Source organism: Globicephala melas, chromosome X (assembly GCF_963455315.2).
Source record: "Globicephala melas chromosome X, mGloMel1.2, whole genome shotgun sequence".
NCBI classification, from domain to species: Eukaryota; Metazoa; Chordata; class Mammalia; order Artiodactyla; family Delphinidae; genus Globicephala; species Globicephala melas.
The window spans coordinates 88,408,976-88,427,988 of NC_083335.1; the positions used below are offsets into that span (position 1 = coordinate 88,408,976).

The 19,013-nt window shown below is 39.1% G+C and overlaps 1 protein-coding gene across 1 annotated transcript in view; it reads left to right on the forward strand.

Annotated features, from left to right (window-relative positions):
• EFHC2 (EF-hand domain containing 2) overlaps positions 1–19,013 on the forward strand; it is a 203,088-nt gene that overhangs the window by 117,383 nt on the left and 66,692 nt on the right. Inside the window, 1 exon segment of the mRNA XM_060292248.1 lies at positions 1,459–1,589. Coding sequence (XP_060148231.1) covers positions 1,459–1,589 — 131 coding nt within the window.

Here is a 19,013-nt window from a genome sequence, read left to right on the forward strand (position 1 = left end):
GAGTCTGGGGAGAGTGTGGCCTCCGTGGGGTCTCTGCAGCGCTGCAGTGATCACGAAGGTGCAGCAGCTGGGGGCTGTCCGCTAACAGTGCTCTTCTCTGCGTGGTCCCTCTTGAGGGCAGGCCTGGGCAGCGCCCTCTGGGGCTGCCACACCATCTCTTCATTTGCAGCGTTAGGAACTTGGGTTAGCGTGACACCAAGAGCCAGTAGCTCTTCAAAAGCACTGAAGTCAGGTGAGAGACTCAATAATAGGGCAGTTAGATTCCTGGAGACCAGCAGGCTTGGCTAGGAAACCTGACTCCTTAAAAGCTGAGGGGCCTTAGACGTGTATCTTCCCTGAGCTTTGTTTTCCACATCTGTAAAATGGGAGTACCAACAGTGCCTATTTCAGAGAGTTACTATGAAGACTGGATGCGAAAATGTTTTGAGTGCTTATCTCTGTGTGCCCCATAGCAAGCTCAGTCGGTGTACAATTTACAACAGCTATTGTAACTAGAGCTCCATTTGCAAACACAGTGCAAACCTGTACTTTAATATAAAAAATATATAGCATGAATACACACACACACACAGGCACACACGCACACATATATCTCATGTATATATGAGACATAAAGGGCTCTTCTCCTTTCAGAAAGATAAAAGCAGCGTAGGACATTATCTAGTATCAGCATCCCAAGTGAAAACTGCATTATCTTAAAACTACCCTTAACAAAGACATTCTAAGCAGAGAAAGATTAATATCAGTCCGAGGAGTCTTTTCAAAAGAGCTAATAGATCCTATCATGGAAACAGATTAAAGGAAATGCAAAAAAGGGAGGGAATGCCTCCCCCTTCCCGGGGCAGAGATGAACTTTATTCTAAGTTACCATCAATGTTTTTCTTTTTGTATTTAGTCTTCTCCTTTTCTAGTTCTTTGCTGTAGTTATTTACAAGCTTATGCTTTAGTGGACTGAATAAGAAGTATTCTTACAGAGTCAGAAGCCAAATCACAGTGTAGGAGACAGGAACTGGGGGCTGCCTGGAGAGTGAGTGTAAGGGGACTGCCGTGCGTGTATCACCTGGTGGCTGACAGTTCTGGGGGCGCACTCTAAAGATCTGGGGAAGATGGGGGTCCATTTATTCAATTTTGAATCCCCATGCTCTCCATTAGGGTCTCCCAACATGTTGGGTCAATGTCTAAGGGTTAAAGGGAGGAGGCTGAGGTCGGAGTAGTGGTTCTTTTCTGATTCCTGTGGCGCACTGTCCCTTAAGTGCATTTCTCTCAGATCTGGCCCTGTGCTAATGTCGCTTCTTGTCCTAGAGCCATAGCTGAAGAAATCTGGTCATGTCTTCTCTGTGTTGGTCTCTATGGAAAGACATAGCCAGCTAAGTCAAGGTTCACAGTATGAAGTCTCTTTGCTGGCCACCAGGAAGATTGGACCCCCTATCTTAAATACCTTTCTCTTCTCCTTTCCAGTTTCTTATGAGCAACATTGAACTTGCCCTACAAAAGATAAAACAAGAAGAATCACAATCCAGAGATCTCAAGCAGGTGTTTACAGCTGCTGATTGCATGCACACGAAGATGGTGGCTTATAATACATTCAGGTAAGCCATATTCTGCTAGCAGTAATCTGTTTTCTCCTCAAGATTGTCCAAAGAACAGAAAGAACAATTTCTTCCCTAGTGTTTCTTTCTTCATTAATTCCCTACATACTTTTTTTTTTTTACTAGGAATTGGTATTTCTTTACATTCGTATTACTTTGTGGTCAAGTTTTGCCCATTTCTAGTAAATTTTATGCATTTGCATATAAAAGAAGTTCCTAGGGGAGAACAGAGAGGCAAAGGCATAGTAAGTCAGTTGGGCACATTGTCTTATGAATCATGCGGGGCATTGAAGGATCAGGGGAATGCCAGGAAGGCTGCATCTGAATGAGAAAGGCTGAAAGCAGTGCAGCTAAGAGCACCCCTCTGAAATCTGAGGAATCTAGGAGGGACATCTCCTTAGGAATGCGATCCAGTTGGAAAAGATAGTGGAAAGTTCGGCAGTTATCAGAGGAAAGGTGCTATGTATGCATCTGTGTGTATGTGCGCTCACACACGTATGTATCTTGAAAGACACAAAAATGTAGAAATCAAGGGGAAAATATATGACAGAGGTTAGAAGTATTATGAGAAATCATGAACAATGAAGATTTTCTCTAAGGTTAAGCTGAATTCTAGGACTGTCCAGTGACTGACCTAGGCAAATTTCCAAACAGCAGAAACACAGGGAAATTCAAATTCAGGGTCTGGTACAATTGTGAGACTTCTTAGCCTGAAAACAAAGTGAATGGAGCGTTCAGGAGAATGTAAATTAAATCACAGATGGAGGACAAAGGGGACTTTCTCTTTAGGCTGAGAATGCTGGCTCCTAAAAACAATAGTGGCTGAAAGCTACATAGGAAACTCAGCTTGATACAGTCAAGATGTGGCTGAGAAATGAAGACGTGAGCCCAGGAGAGGGTGGCAGGGAGGTCTTTCTAACTTTGTGTCTGAAGTTGCCTCTTGCATCAATACCTGGTGACCCGAGCCCTCCATTTGGCCCAGAGTGTCCCCAGAGCTCATTTGTTATTTCAACAAACCTCTTCTGTGCCTCCAAAATATTCTTTTGAGAGCAGCAGTCAGAGGACATATTTTTATTGTTTAGAATTCCCGAGCTTCTGGGATCAATAAGAATTTATAGTTCTTTGTTATCGTTCATAGCAGTACACATGTTCATGGCCTCTTGGAAAATAATGGAGACAGGGTAAAGAGCAGAGACAATTGCTCAGGCCATGGACTAATGGAAAGCAGTGGAGGGGAAAGCAAATTTCCATCAGAAATGAGGGAGTGGTTTCGTTTTATTATTTTGTGTTCTTTTACAAAAGCGTCCATTCTCCTAGTACTCTAGCAGTGTCTATTGGAAACACTTTAGTAAGTTTATGGGGCTTTGGGGGAAGCACTTAGGCCAGGCAGGAGATCCAAGGAGGAAGAGTTGCTTTGCGGCCTGACCCTAATTGTGGGCGGAATAAAGGATGGCCACACTGTGTGATTGCAGGGTGACCTCAAGGCTCAGAAAGATGATCAGAAAAAACTACCTCCCAATATTTAGGCCCTCTCCTGGCCAGAAATTCCTTAAGACAGAAATCAGATCAGGCTGTACCTGGTCTGAAAAACCCTTCAGTGGCTTCCAATAAGATGCAAACGTTTTATTGCAGCCGGCAGGGCCTTGAGCGATGCAACTCTGGATTTCCAGTGTCATCACTTCTTTTCCTCCAGCTCTGTCCTCTGGCCTTGCTGACCGTCAGTCACTTGCTTTCTCAAACACGTCAAGCTCTTTCCCTCCTCCAAGCCTATGCACACGCAGTTCTCTCTGCTCAGAACGTCCACACCACCATCCTTTTCGCGGCAAACCCTGGGACTCATTGTAGATGCTGCTTCCTCCTAGGGGATTTCTTTCTAGTCTACCTAAAGTAGATCACTCACTGTTTTTCTTAGCCCCTTGTTTATATCTTTCATAGCACTTAGCACAACTTGCAGTTAAGTTTATTTAAGTGTGTGTGTGCCTCCTATTAGAATGTGAGCTTTCTGAGGAGCAGGGTCCTTTAGGGTGCCTAAACCTGGCACCTCGTGCTGGGCTCACTACATATCACAGTTCCTGAATGGAATAATGAGATGCTAGGATTATTCTTGGGGGTTCTGTCTCCAGATGAGAGTGCAGAAGAGGCGTCAAGAGGTCCTGGTCCGTGTGATATGCTTGGTGTCGGGCACTGCGCCATCTGTGGGTCATGGTCTTCAGCCCTCTTTTTTGCTCTTCACGTTCTTTCCTGGGCAAAGGCAAAGAAAGTACATAGTCAGTTGCGATCACACCACATCCTAATTTAATTCTGTGCTTGGAGCTTTTACCAGCTAATATTGTTCTTTTATTTCTGTAAGTATGTATGAGTGTATATTCTAGCTCCTCTCACCAGAACGTAACCTCTTTGAGGGCAAGGACCTTCTCTTTCTTGTTTTTTGCTTTAAGTTTATCACTTTTCACAGTGCCTGGGTGTGAATATTTGTTGAGTGGCTGCATTTTATCCAGCCCCCACTGCTTTGGCTGTCAGCTAAAGGCTGAGTTCTCCATTTAGTTCCTCCTGCTCAGACCGTTTTCCTGAATTATAAATCTGGAAGTACGAATGCCTCCGAGACATCTCCCCTTTGGATGTCCCTAAGGCATCCCCAAATAACTTTCCCTAAATTGACCTCTTTTTCTTTCCCATAAAGTTGTAGCCGGGGACCCTGTCTTGGTAAAGGCCACCATACTTGTCCCCAGGGCCTGGGCCAGGGTCTACCTTGTCTTTCCCCTATCTGGACCTCTCCCACCCTCTTGAAATTGCACTTCTTAAACTACCTCTCTCCATCTCTAGCTTCACTGTTGCAGTTCAGCTTTTCATCTGTTCACCTGGACTCCTCGTCTTAACACTCATCCTCCAAAGCTGTGCCAGAGTGACCTCCCTAAAATCTGATCGTGTCGTTCCTTTGCTCTAGGGTAAATCCCAACCTTTTAGTGTTACATGTGAGTTTGGTCATGATCTGACCCTTGCCTCCATCTCTTCCCTTATTTCCATCTCACTCGAATTATTCTTTTGGAGAAGTCACCGTTTATTGAGCACTTACTGTGGACCATACATCGTGCTAAATGCTTTTCCTGTATTATCCACTGGTAGCCCGTGTTGAGTTATTCGCTTATTTCCCTGCCTCCACAATTGGCTCCCGCCAAGTACAGTAGGTGTTCGTTGAATAATTTAATGAATGGTCCTATTTCCCAAGGAACATTCTGTCTAAAGTTTGCATCAAACAAGTAAATAATTGATTACCTTGCTCTGGGGAAGGGAAATCTGTCTCTGACTGTAGGGAAGTCAGGGAGAGCTAGTCCCGACTCTCCCAAGTCAAGTGACTTGGGCAACTCACTTCACCTACCTACACCTCACTCTTCGGTCCATATAATGGTCTCTAAGGCCCCTTCTAGGCGCTGACATTGTGAAACATTCTGTAGGTTTATGAATACACTTGTAAAATGTTCCCTTTTCAAATTTGTGCATCGAAGTAGTAGAGTGGGCGGGCAGAGGCAGGACTGCAGTGTAGGCCTCTGGGCTTCACCTCTGTGGCCCTCATTTTCTCCCCTGCTTACATACCTGGCCCTCTCAGTATGTACCTGGCACCTCAGAGCTCAGGCTTGCTGCTTTGGGCCGCAGTCCAAGCCCCGGGCATTTTCTTTCTCCTCAGAGATTTGCACCGCTTCTCAGGGAAACCTTGCGGGCAGGAGCTAATAAACTATCTCTGCATAAGGTGCCGTGGTTGATAATGGATTACTGGATTAACTTGTGGGCCTTCCTGAGATATTTGCCTCAAAATTGACCTGAAGGAATGCAGGGGCAGGTGGAAACAGAGGGCAGTTTTGGGAGGGAGTGTTTCTCTTCTGCCTTGTGGGGCTAGCTGGCTCTGCCTCTAGGCTGGACCTATTTCTCTGGGACACTTTTTTCACGGTCTGTCAGATTGGCCTGTGACAGCCATGAATTGTTATCGAAGAAAGTGCAGAGAGCCTTTCTCAGAGCCTCGATACCTGACGGGCAGGTTTCAGCAGGGAGCCAGGCAGGGACTAGGCTTGGCAGGGCTAGTGTTTCGTGCAGTTGGGAACATGGGCAGGGTGAGGCTTCCTGATGGGGGCCCTGGACTCAGAACCCTAGGCGACAGCAGCAGCGAGGGCCCTGTGCCAGGGAAGACGTGGCCAGCCCCTCCCTCCGGCCACCTCCCCGAGCCTTGATCTCTCCATCAGAGATGACACCCGCCCCATGTAGCCTGCATGTATTTTGGTTTTCTGTGTGCTCAGTGCTCACCTCTTTTCCAAGGGCAGGGCACATGCCCGGTTCACCCTGGAGTCTTTCCTAGATACCTCCAGCACCCCGTGTCTCAGGCCTCAGTGAATGTAGTGAATTATTACACCATTCTTCCTCAGACCCCCATTATCAACTGTGGGATCAGGAGATTTCCTGTGAGCATCGATGTAATAAATTCCAAGATTTACAGCCTCGAGGAAATTTTCGTTCTTGTAAACTTAAAATTCTTCCTGAGAGAGGTAGTATAATGTAGTAAACAGATTCAATTTTAGACTTGTAGGCTTGCATCCAAATCTCAGCTCTGCCGTTCGTCAGCTTGGTGGCCTTGAGTAAGTTGCTGAGCAATGTTTTCACCTACAAAATGGGGATGGTAATAATACCTACTGCATAGAGCTGTTGTGATGAATAAATCTGATGACGTATGTTAAGTTCTTATTGTAGCACACTGTAGTGCGCAGCGGACACTAGAAAATGAAAACCCTTTATCCCAATAGTTGGAATAGTTTGAAATAGTCACTGAAAATAGTAGTAGGAATCTATGTCCTGTTTTCGATATTTCAGTAAGTTCTGTATTTACTCTTGATGAGGTCATTGAAAGCATTCTTTAATAAATGAGGTTGGAAGAAGCCCTTTAAAAACTTGGAGGCCATGAAGGTGGAAAATAAACATCACCGTTGGTGGACCAAGGTTGGGAAACATTAATATAATCCACCCCGTTACTGTCCTTTACTTCAAGGAAGAAGATTATAAATTTAGTGCTCAGAAAATTGTAATGATCTCATCCTGATTTATCTCAGACAGTTATCTCTCCTTTTATGTGGTTTTGCTCTATCTTTTTTTGAAAAACTCTGTGTACATTGGTGTTTTTATTGTAAGCCTAACTAACATCTTTTAAGGAAGCCACTAGTCTATGAATCTATGTGAACAGAAGGAAAAACCAAGACAAATTCCAAAAGCACTCAAACATGTACTCTCATCTTGAACCAAATAGACACTTTGACAGTGTCCATACCATATCTTTGAGATACGAGCCTCAGCATACATTTTTGAAAACAGCATTTTGAACCTTCCTAAAAGCATTAAATATAAATAAATGTGATGTCATAGAAAAAATGCTGGCCTGGGAATCAAAGAGACCGAGATCTTTGATTTGATTCTGTCACTGCCTGATGGTGTTGTTTGTACTGGTGAGGGCTTAGTTTTTAAAAAGCAGAATCCTCTCTGGCTAGTTAAGCAGAAAAGGAATTTTTAAAAAGGATCCTGGGTGGTTCACAGTATCTTTGGAAGGGCTGGAGCAACAAGCTTGAGGCTCAGTTCTAGGAACAGTGCCCAGAACTGGGCTGTAGAACTTGTCTGATGAGAAAATGGCCTCTGTTCCTACTGCACCACCCACACTCGTTGCTACATTTGCGCTGCTGCCAAGAACTTGATTTTACCACAACCATCACTGCCACCACTTTTGGCAACCTTGTGTCCTTTGCTACCGCTGAAAGCTGGACCCCTCTGACACCAAAGGTGGCCACGCCTAGCTGGTTTTCTCTTGTTAATCCCTTCCAAGTCAAGATCTCATGTAAGCTTCCCCGATTGGCAGAGCCTGGATCACCAGCATGTTTCTAACTGCAAGGAAGCCTGGGAAATTGAGCTCTGACTTCCATGTTGGGGTGACGGAGAAAATAACATGGTAATTTCCCCAAATATAGATGGGCGATTTAAAAGGTACCCTCTTCATTTGCTATGACGGCAAATCCAAGCCAAGATGAGCCAAACAGGGGACGTAAAATGTCAACATTAGGAACTGAACTCCTTGTCTGTAAACAAACCAAGCAAAACACTTGCCTGGTTTTAGCACTTCGCAAATACTGTTCTGATCCACCCGGGCAGCTAAACAAAATACAGACTCCTCCTCCCCTATATTCCACTACTTTTGCAATCTCTGACACGCCTTTCTGAGTTTAAATTGCCCTCAGTGAAGGCATTGGATTACTTTCAAGTTCATGGATTGATAGCTGGCAATCGTGTTTTGTTTGGTTTTTGTTTAATGTTTTTTAAAATTAAGAGTTTAAACATAAAAGTCTGTATTTCTCTCTCCTCTTGAAAAATAGAAACTGGGCCTACATTTCCCCATGTCAACTGTCAGTTGGGGGTGAGTGGCAACTGTCTGCCTCAGACTGTACCTGGTCTCTGCACTCTTCCCCAGTCTCTACAATTGCTTATTGTCCTATACCTTCTCCCATTTATCTTGCCTGCATATCCCAGAAGGTACTTGACGAGGTAACCCTTGGATTAGATAATTTTAAGGTCCCTTCCAGCCATAAAATTCCATTATTTTGTACCCTAGGTATATTGGAAATAGGCATTTAGGAACCAATTGTGTAAATAGCCCAAAATAGAACTGGAGACTGATTTTTAAATTAGAACCCAAGTGTGATTTTATATCTAAAAATCCAAAAGACTCAATTTCAAAATGATTAGAAATATTAAGAATATTTAGGAAAGTAGCTAAATACAAGAAAACTACATAAAAAGCAATAGTTTTACTAGTAATAAACAGGAAATATTATGCAATGGGGGGTACTATTCACTATAGCAACAAAATTATGAAATACCTGGGAATAAATTGGACAAGAAATGTGTAAGACTAAAATGAATACAATTTCAAAATTTTATCATATCTCTGAATGGGAAGACACTATTTTAAAAATTCTAATCTGTCCAAATTAATCTAGATTTGAAGCAAGTCTAATCAGAATTTACGATGTGGGTTTTTGTTGTTGCTGTTGTTAGATTTGGTTTTGTTTTGCAGGGTTAGGGGAGAGAAATTGGCTCATTGATTTTGAGGTCCCTCAAGAAAAATCAGGGATTGAAAAAAATGTTGAAAAGGAAGAATATTACAGTCAAGATACTAGAATTTATGTAGTTTATAGATATTTGAAAACACTGTAATATACTGATAGAGGATTAAACTAAAATACCAGTGAAACAGAGTATAGAGCCCGTAAAAGGTTCATTTTTATGAACTTTATTATAAGGTGCAGAGAAATCCTCAATTCAGTGGACAATGAATGGATTAATAATAAAGGTTTTAGTGATAATTGATTAGGAAACATTTAATACATTTTAATTTTGTGGTAGGTAGGGCACAGTTTCCAAAAACCATAAAGGAAAAGTTGACTGTATTGACTACAGGAAAATTTTCTATTTCTCTAGGCAAAAAATACTGTAAACAAATTTAAAAAACAAGGGACAGACTGAGAGAAAATATTTACAACCAGTATAAGAACCAGGGGATTGACATTAAGGATTTATGAAAAACTGTAAAACCAACAGACAAAAATGAGTTAAGGACAGGAATAAACAATTCTCAGAAGCAATACAAACAGCCTTTAAACCTATGAAAAGAAGCCCAATAATCACGCAAGCTGAAACAACAATGAAATATTTCCACCTATTGTATTGGTGACATTTAAAAAGAATAACATAACTGGCTCCAGATGAGCATGTGGGATAACAGGTACTTTCATTTTCTATTGATAGGAGTTTAAATTGGTTCAGCATTTTAGAGGGCAATTGGCAGTATCTAATGCTTAGACCCTTTTACCTAGTCATTGCACGTTTAGAAACTTTTTACTCAGAAAAAATTTGACAAGTGGATTGTAATAGATATGTGTGTGTGTGTGTGTGTGTGTGTGCGCGCGCGCACACAATATTTATCGCAGCAAGCTTTGTAATAGCAAAAATTTGGAAAAATCAAATGTCCAACAATAGGGGAGTAGTTGGATAAATTCTACTGCTTTGGTTTAAGACTGTACTATTTAGCCATTAGAAAGAATGAGATAGGCCAAATATGCATACTTGAGAAAATGTTCAATGTGTTAGTCAGGATTGGTTAAGTAATGCTGCAGTAATAACTAACCCCCAAGTCTCAGGGAACTAAATCAACAAAGGTTATTTCTTGTTTACTCTGTGTATCCATTGTTGTTGTCAGAGGGAGCTTTGTTCACAGTAGCCACTCAGGGACTGAATCTGACAGAACAGCCACTACCTTGAATATACCAGAGAGAGAAGAGAGCTTTGGAGGGTCAAGCCCAATAAGTCTCAGCTGGCAAGAAATACATATCATTTACACTCTCAATTCATTGGCCAGTACTAGTCACGTGGCTCCACCCATATGTTCAGAGGAAAGAGGGAAACCAGATGTTAGGTAAACAGCACTAATGGCTACCATATATATATCATGCTGTTTTGTAGATAAAGCAAAATTCAGAAGTCTGTATAATATGATCCTATTTATGCCAAAAGTCTAAAGGTTATATGTGCATGTATATTTATATAAATATTTCAGGGATTGTGTATCCTTTGAAGAAGTCCTAGCAGGCTGCACACCAAGCTGCCTCATTCTTTGATTTTTTTTTTAACAATGAGCAATTGTAGAAAAAAAATTAAAAAGATAAATAAAGCTCAAGCAAATAAAACCAAAAAGCCTGGGCAAAGAGCACTGAGCATTTTTTGTTTCTTGCTTCAGCTTCCAGAAAGAGCTAATGACAAATGCTGGCAGAATGCTTAGAGCAGAAGTTAAGAGTCTCATAATCATAGAGCAGGGTATGAGTTGTTCCACTTGATGCTCTACTCTGATTATTGATTAGAGTCAAATAATTTTAATGTGCTTACTTAAAATTCTTTTATTATGGGCCATAATATTTTATATTTATGTTACAGAATTCCAGAGCTTCGCAATTAAATTGGGGATGGAATCATTTTTATAATTTTCAAATTCTTGTCAAATTAGCAACAAACTCTTACCCATTTATTTTCCCCACTTAGATTGAATCATTAATATTTTACTAGTATTTGCTTTATCATGCATCTCTCCATTCATACACCCCTCTCTCCATCCATCAATCCATCTTAACTTTGGTGCATTTCAAAGAAAATCACAGACATCAATTACTTCCCTCTAAGTATATCAGCATGCTTACCATTTATTTACATTTTTTCCTTTTGGTGTAAAATTTATATTCAATAAAATGCATCAACCTTAAGTATACATTTGCTTAATTTTGACAAATGCATACACCTGTGCAACACAAATCCCTATTAAGATGTACAACATTACCGTCACCCAGAAAGTTCCCTCACACCCCATCCTAGTCAGTCCCTGCCCACATCCCCCATTCAAGGGGCAGCCACTTTTCTGATTTTTTTCACAGTAAATGGCTTTTTCCCTGTTCTAGAATTTCATATAAATGAAATTATACAGCATATATTCTTTTGTGGATTCTCTTATTAAGTATGATTTTGAGAATTATCCATATTGTTGACTGTATCAGTAATTCATTCCTTCATATTGCTGAGTAGTGTTCCATTATATGAGAATACCACAATTTGTTTATTCTTTCCCCTGCTGATAGACACCTGGGTTACTTCCAACTTTTGGCTAATATAAATAAACCTGCTCTGAACATTTTTGTACAAATATTTTTGTGAACATAATTTTCTTTCTCTTGGTTACATAACTATGAACGGAATTGCTAGCACATAGGTGTATGTTTAGTTTTTTTAAGAAACTGGCAGACCTTTTACCAAAAGAGGTTATACCAGTTTACATTTCCCCTAACAACGTACAAGGGTTCTAACTGCTTCACAATCTTGCCAACATTTGCTATTATTAGGCTTTTTAATTTAAGCAATCTAGTAGACATGTAGTACTATCCCATTGTAGTTAAATTTGCATTTTCGTGACAACCCATGATGTTGAGCACTTTTTTTCATGTGTTTATTGGCTGTTTGTATTTTGTGTGTGTGTGAAGTGTCTTTTCAGATCTTTTGCCAATTTTTATTGGTTGTTTGTTGTATTATTATTGAGTTGTTGGAATTCTTTATATTTCCTGGATACAAGTCATTTGTCAGATACACGTTTTGCCAATGTTTTTCTCCCAGTCTCTGGCTTTCCTATTCACTTTCTCAGTGGTGTCCTTTGATGAATACTGTATATATTTTAAATTTTGATGAAGTCCGAATTGTCAGTCTTTTCTTTTAAGGTTATTGCTTTCTGCCTAAGATGTCTTTGGCTGCCTCAAAGTCACCAAGATAGACTCCTATGTTTTTCTCTAATAGCTTTATGATTTTAGCTTTTACTTTTAAGTCTATGATTCATCTCAAATTAAATTTTATATATGCTGTGGGATCAGCATGCAGGTTTATTTTACTTAAATTCTTAAAATGCTTATTCCAAAGTTTTCTATTATAAGCCAGAATATTTTATATTGAAGTAAAACAATTCCAGAGCTTTAAAATATAATTTTGAAATGGAAGAGTTTAAAATTTTTTTCAAATTTTTATTAAATTAGTGACAGTGTCTTCCCCATTCATTTTCTTCTTGTTCTGTGACTTAGTTTTGACTATTAAAATTGCAAATTCTCCTTTGCAAAAGAAACTGAAATGTTGATCTTTTATACCTCCACCAATTTCCTTATGTAGTACATTCCCACTTCTTGAGGATTGAAATATTCTCACTACATTAATATCCCAGTTAACTGAGGAATGCTAGATACCAATGATCTTGTTAACTGAAGGAAACTGTATACTACACATGTATAACAGATTGTATTTTTCAAAGACGGCTGCAGGAGTGTCCAACATGTGAACTTGACACTCGTTCCACGGAGAGGTGGGGTCTATGCCATTTCCCTTTGAATCTTGAGAGGCTTTGTGCTTCACTTGTAACCAATAGAATGCGACAGAAGTGATGCTGTGTGAGACAACTGAGGCCAGTTCAGAAAAGATGATGCAGCTTCTACATTGTATGACCTGACACTTACTTTTGGAACCCTGTACTACCGTGTAAGAAGTTCTACCACCTTGAGGTTGCCATGCTATGAAGAAGCCCAAGCTACATGGAGAAACCACTTGTAGATGGTAATTCAAGTGACAGCCCAAACTGAAATCTCAGCTGATGGCCCTTGCCATGCACTGGATTTATGAGCAAAGACACCTTCACATAATTCAAGCCCCCAGTTACAGAATCACCCAAGTTGAAATTCCAGACCTTCTTCTGTGCCCTGTCGGAATTCCTGACCCACAGAATTCATGAACATAACAAAAGAGTTGCTTTAAGCACTTGATTTTTAGGGTAATTTGTTAAACAACAATATTAACTGAAGCAGCGTGCACCAACACATTTTGGGGAATTAGAATACGGAAAATATGCAGCCCTCAAATTAAGCATTCGATTTTTAATTTTTTGAGAAACAGTCTGATGTCTTTTAGTGCCTCAGAGTCCTGGCTTCCCAGTTCTTTAACTGCAGAGGTGGAGAAGTCCTGTGCCACATCTTGGAAGTTGCTCTTGTGAAAAGACCTCCACATCAGTTAGAACACAGAATATGCTGGGTTGGGGAAAAAAAGTAAAGAAATAATTCTTAGTATGTGTACCTTCCATCTGGAATAATAGTAGTAAAATTTCCTTCTTCTACCCGAACTGAGCCAGGTGAGGTGGGGGTGGAGGCTTTTGTGAATTTAGATACGTTTTACATCCGAAGAAGAAGATGTGGTCTCATTTTCCAAGAACACATTTGATTTTTTTAGGCACTAATTTATTTTTAAATTTACATTCACTCTTTTTGGTGTACAATTCTATGATTGTGACAAATTCCTAGAGTTGTGCAACTGCCACCTCAATAAAGATACAGAACAGTTCCATCACACCTGCCCCCTCACACCCCCCCCCACCCCCACAGGAATAATGCTTTCTTTTGAGTAAATACCTAGGAGTGGAATGTGTGGACCATACGGTAGGCATATGTTTCACTTTTTGAGAAACTACCAAACTGGTATTTTTTGTTGTTGTTTTAGAGGTGTTTTTTACATCTTTTTTACATTTTCCCCTGGATATTTCATACTTTGGGTGCCATTATAAATGGCATCTTTTTTAGTGGTTGCCCCAGAGTTTGCAATACTGTACACGTTTACAGTTATTCCAAGTCCACTTTTAAATAGCACTATACCACTTCATGAATAGTGAGGAAACCTTATAATAACATCACGGTCATTCATTTCACTTATACAGAAGCATCTATATGTTCATATACATGTATATGCACGTAATTGAATACATTGTTGCTATTATTTTGAACAAATTATATATGTTAGATCACTTAAGAAAAATAAGTTTTTTATCGACTTACTTATTCCTTCTCTAATGCTCTTTCTTTTTTTAAACTTTTTCTTTTATATTGGAGTATAGTTGATTAACAATGTCGTGATAGTTTTCAGGTGTACAGCAAAGTGATTCAGTTATACATATACATGTATCTATTCTTTTTCAAATTATTTTCCCATTTAGGTTGTTATGTAATACTGAATAGAGACCCCTGTGCTATACAGTAGGTCCTTATCCATTTTAATTTATTTATTTTTTGCAGTACGCGGGCCTTTCGCTGTTGTGGCCTCTCCCATTGCGGAGCATAGGCTCCGGACGCGCAGGCTCAGCGGCCATGGCTCACAGGCCCAGCCGCTCCACGGCATGTGGGATCTTCCCGGACCAGGGCACGAACCCACGTCCCTTGCATCAGCATGAGGACTCTCAACCACTGCGCCACCAGGGAAGCCCTCCATTTTAAATGTGGCAGTGTGTACACGTCAATCCCAAACTCCCTAACAATCCCTAATGCTCTTTCTTTATATAGATACAAGTTTCTGATCTATATCAATTTCCTTGTTTCTGAAGAACTTCTTTTAAACATTTCTTGGAGGGCAGGTCTACTGGCAACAAATTCCCTCAGTATGTGTTTGTCTGAGAAAATTTTTATTTCTCCTTCACTTTTGAGGGATAGTTTCACAGGATACAGAATTCTAGCTTGGTTTTTTTTCTCTCAACACTTTAAATATTTCACATCACCCTCTTCTTGCCTGCATGGTTTTTGAGGAGAAATAGGATGTAATTCTTATCTTTGCCCGTCTATAGATAAGGTATTTTTTTCCCTTTGACTTCTTTCAAGATTTTTTTTCTTTATCTTTGACTTTCTACAGATTAAATATGATGTGCCTAGGTGTAATTTCGGGGGAGCATTTATCCTGCCTGGTGTTCGCTGGGCTCCTGGATCCATGGTTGGTGTCTGACATTAATTTGGGGAAATTTTCATTCGTATTGCTTCACGTATTTCTGCTGTCCCTTTCTCTCTTTCCTCTCCTTCTGGTATTCCCATTACACATATGCTATAACTTTTTGTAGTTTTCCAGAAGTTCTCGGATATTCTGTTCCATTTTTTAAGTCTTTTTTCTCTTTGTTTTTCAGTTTTGGACATTTCTATTGATGTTTCTATCCTCAAATGCAGAGATACTTTCCTCAGCTATATACTAATGAGCCCATCAAAGGCATTCTTCATTTCTGGTAGTGTTTTTGAGATCTACCATTTCTTCTTGATTATTTCTTAGAATTTCCATCTCTCTGTTATCCATCTATTCTTACATGTTGTCTACTTTTTGCATTAGAGCCCTTAGCATGTTAATCATAGTCGTTTTAAATTTGCAGACTGACAATTACAACATCCCTGCCATATCTGAGTCTGGTTCTGATGCTTGCTCTGTCTCTTCAAACTATGTTTTTTGCCTTTTAGTATGCCTTTTAACTCTTTGCTGAAACCAGACATGATGTACTAGATAAAAGAAACTCTGGTAAATAAGCCTTTGGTGATGTGGTGGTAAGGTGTCGGGGGAGAAGTGTTCTCTATCGCTATGATTAGGCTTCAGTCTTTTTAGTGTGCCTGTGTCCCTCAACTGTAAACTTCGTAAGTACCTTTTAGTTTCCTCCCTTACCCCTCTAGGTGGGATAGGATGGCCGGAGGGGGCTAGATTTGGGTGTTTCCTTTCCCTTATGTGTAAGGCTCAAGGGGGCTGGAGTTGAGTATTTCCCTTTCCCCAGGTGGGTTAGGCTCTGATAAAACCCCATTTGTAAAATGGTTTACCTTGAAGGCAGGCGTTGTTAAGAAGAACAGAATGCTCTTGCACATTTCAAACTGGTTACTTTTCTCCTCTCCGGCCAGAAGCCAGAGAGAATTTTTCCTTGATATTCACTGTGAGAACCTGGTAAAGCTCCTGGAGATAAAGCTCACACAAGTTTGGGGCTCCCTTGATGACTGGCCTCCCCAGGAATTTTTATCTCTTAGATTTGTCCACATGGAGCCTCCAGAAATTCATCAGTTACAGTTCAGATTTTCCTACCCTGCTACTGGTTCCCACCGAGGTTTCTGCTTGTGGGTTTCTGCTCTGATAAGTCATGATTCTCTGTATCTGAGTGTCTATTTGAGGGACAGTGGTTTGCCCAGTGACCTCCCTTCTCAGATGGATCTAAGAAGAATTGTTGATTTTTCAGTTTCTTCAGCTTTTTACTTCCCAAATTGTTTTTTTAAAGTGATTGTATCATCTTCATTTTTACCAAGAGTCTTTGAGAGTTCCAATTCCTCTACATGCTTACCACACGTGGTATGGTCCATTTGTTTAATTTTAGCCATCCTAATAGATGAGTAGTAGTATTTCATTGTTGTTTTTACTTGAGTTTTCCTAATGATTAATGATGTTAAACATATTTTCATGAGCTGCTTTGCCATCCATAAATCTTTGGTGAAGCCAGAGGAGATTTCAGGTCTTTTTCCCAAACATTTTTTGAGTTTTTTGTTTTCTTGTTCCTGTTTTGTGAGTTCTTTATTTATTCTGGATACAAGTCCCTTATCAGATATATGCTTGCCAAATATATTTGTCTGTGGCTTGTGATTTTATTCCCTTAAAAAAGTATCTTTTGAAGAGAAAAAGGTTTAAATTCTGATTAAGTTCAATTTATCAATATTTACTTTTATGGATCATGATTTTGGAATTAGATCTAAGAAATCTTTGACTAATTCAAGGTCACAGAAGTTTTCTTCTAGAGGCATTATAGTTTTACAATCAGGTCTATGATTCACTTTAAGTTAATTTTTTGTTTGTGGTGTGAAATAAGGATTGAAGTTTTATTTGTTCGTTTATATGTAGATATGCATTTTTTCAGCACCGTTTGTTGAAAGAAACACTATCATTTCTCCACTGAATTGCCTTAGAACTATTGTTGAAAATCAGTGTCCATATATGATGAGCCTTTTTCTGTTCTGTTCCATTGATCTGTCCGTCTCGTCACTGATACCACTCTTTCTTGATTAATGTATCTCTATAATAAATGTTGAAATCAGGTAGTATTAGTTCTCCAACTTTGTTCTTCTCTTTCAAAGTTATTTTGGCTATACTAGGTTGTTGTATTTCCTTTGGTACTTTGGAATCAGCCTGTCAATTTATATAACAAGCCCTGCTGGGATTTTGACTGCAATAGCATTAAATCTATAGATAAACTTGTGGACAACATTGAGTCTTCTGACTCATGAACATGGTGTATCTCTCCATTTATTTGGAATTTAATTTGTCTCAGACATACTTTATAGTTTTCAGGGTACAGGGCTTGCACATCTCTTGTCAGATTTATCCCTGAACATTTCATATTTTAATGCTTTTGTAAATTGTATTGTTTTTAATTTTAATTTCCAATTGTATATTGCTAGTATATATAAATAGGATTGATATTTGTGTATTGATCTTATATCCTGATACATTGCTGAACTCACCTGTTTGTCCTAATAGCTTTCTTTCTTATTCCATCAGGTTTTTTATATTGACAGTCATGTCATCTGAAAATAAAGGCAGTTATACTTCTTTATTTCCAAACTGGATTCATTTGACATCATTCTCTTGTTCCTAAAATTAGGGGGAAGGCATTTAATCTTTTAACATTAGGTGTAATGTTAGTTAAGAGTTTTTGGTAATTGTCTTTTATCAGGTTGCGGAAGTTCCTTGTTATTCCTATGTCGTTGAGTGTTAGATTTTGTCAAGTCCTTTTTCTGCATCTGTCGAAATGATCGGATTAGTTTTTTGTTTTAGTTTGTTAATTTAATAACTTACATTGATTGACTTTTCAAATGTTAAAACTTGCATTTCTGGGATAAATTTCACTTGGTCATGATGTTGTTTTCCCTTTTATAGTTGTTGTATTTAATCTGTGAAAATTTTGTTTAGAGTTTTTGCCTGTATTTTCATGAAGCCTCACAGAATGAGTTCTGTGCCTGTAATGGTGACCAGGTCACTTTACCTGTTGGGATTTCATTTCCTTACTTGTAAAAGGAAGAGGCTGGATTGATGATCTATCTGTTATTTTCCATTCTGATGGAAAATGGTCTTTTCCATTATTCATATTTATTTTCCCATGATTTACATTTATCTTCATTTAGCCCTTTAAATTGTTTTGCATATCTTTTATTATATATAAAAGTACAATAGCATAAGCATATTACTGTTAAGTGGTAAATTGAGGGTGACTGCTCAAAAACTTTTCAGCGGTGTGGTGCTGCTCGATCAAACAATTTTGGAAACAATGCTGTATATAATTCTCCTGGCCATCAGGACTAGGCTTTCTCATAGGCCTCAGTCTTTTCCCACCTGGAACACTTTGCTATTAGTCTTTGAGGTTGTATTAGACAATTATATAAAACTCGTCTCATCCTTCAAATAACCCTGCAAGGCAGACTCATTAATCAGCTCAAGGTCACGGGGCAGAGCTGGGATTCAGACCTAAATCTGTTTGATTCCAAATCTGATATTTTCTCTTTCAAAACTTAAATGGAAGTGTAATTACTAAAATTTTAACTATACCAAAATGTGCTGAAAGACACTATATACCCACTACCCAGAATTAATAAAAGTTAACATTTTTTCTACATTTTCTTTTTATCTCTTTTTTTAAAAATTAAGTAAGAAGTGGATATACAGCTAATGCCTGCTCCCTCAGCATCTCTTTCCCTTACCAGTATCAAAATGTATATATAATACCCATGCTTATTTTTTTCCACATATATATGTATCCATAAACAATTTACAATATCATTTGTGCATTTAAAAATGTACATAATGGTAAACACTGTATCCTTTTGTGACTTGCTATTTTCGATCAACGTATGATTTTGAGTTATTTCCATGTCAATACATGTAGCTCTGGTTTATTTATTCTCATTGTTTTATAGTATTTCATTTTATGAATAAACTACAGTTTACCAATTTCTTACT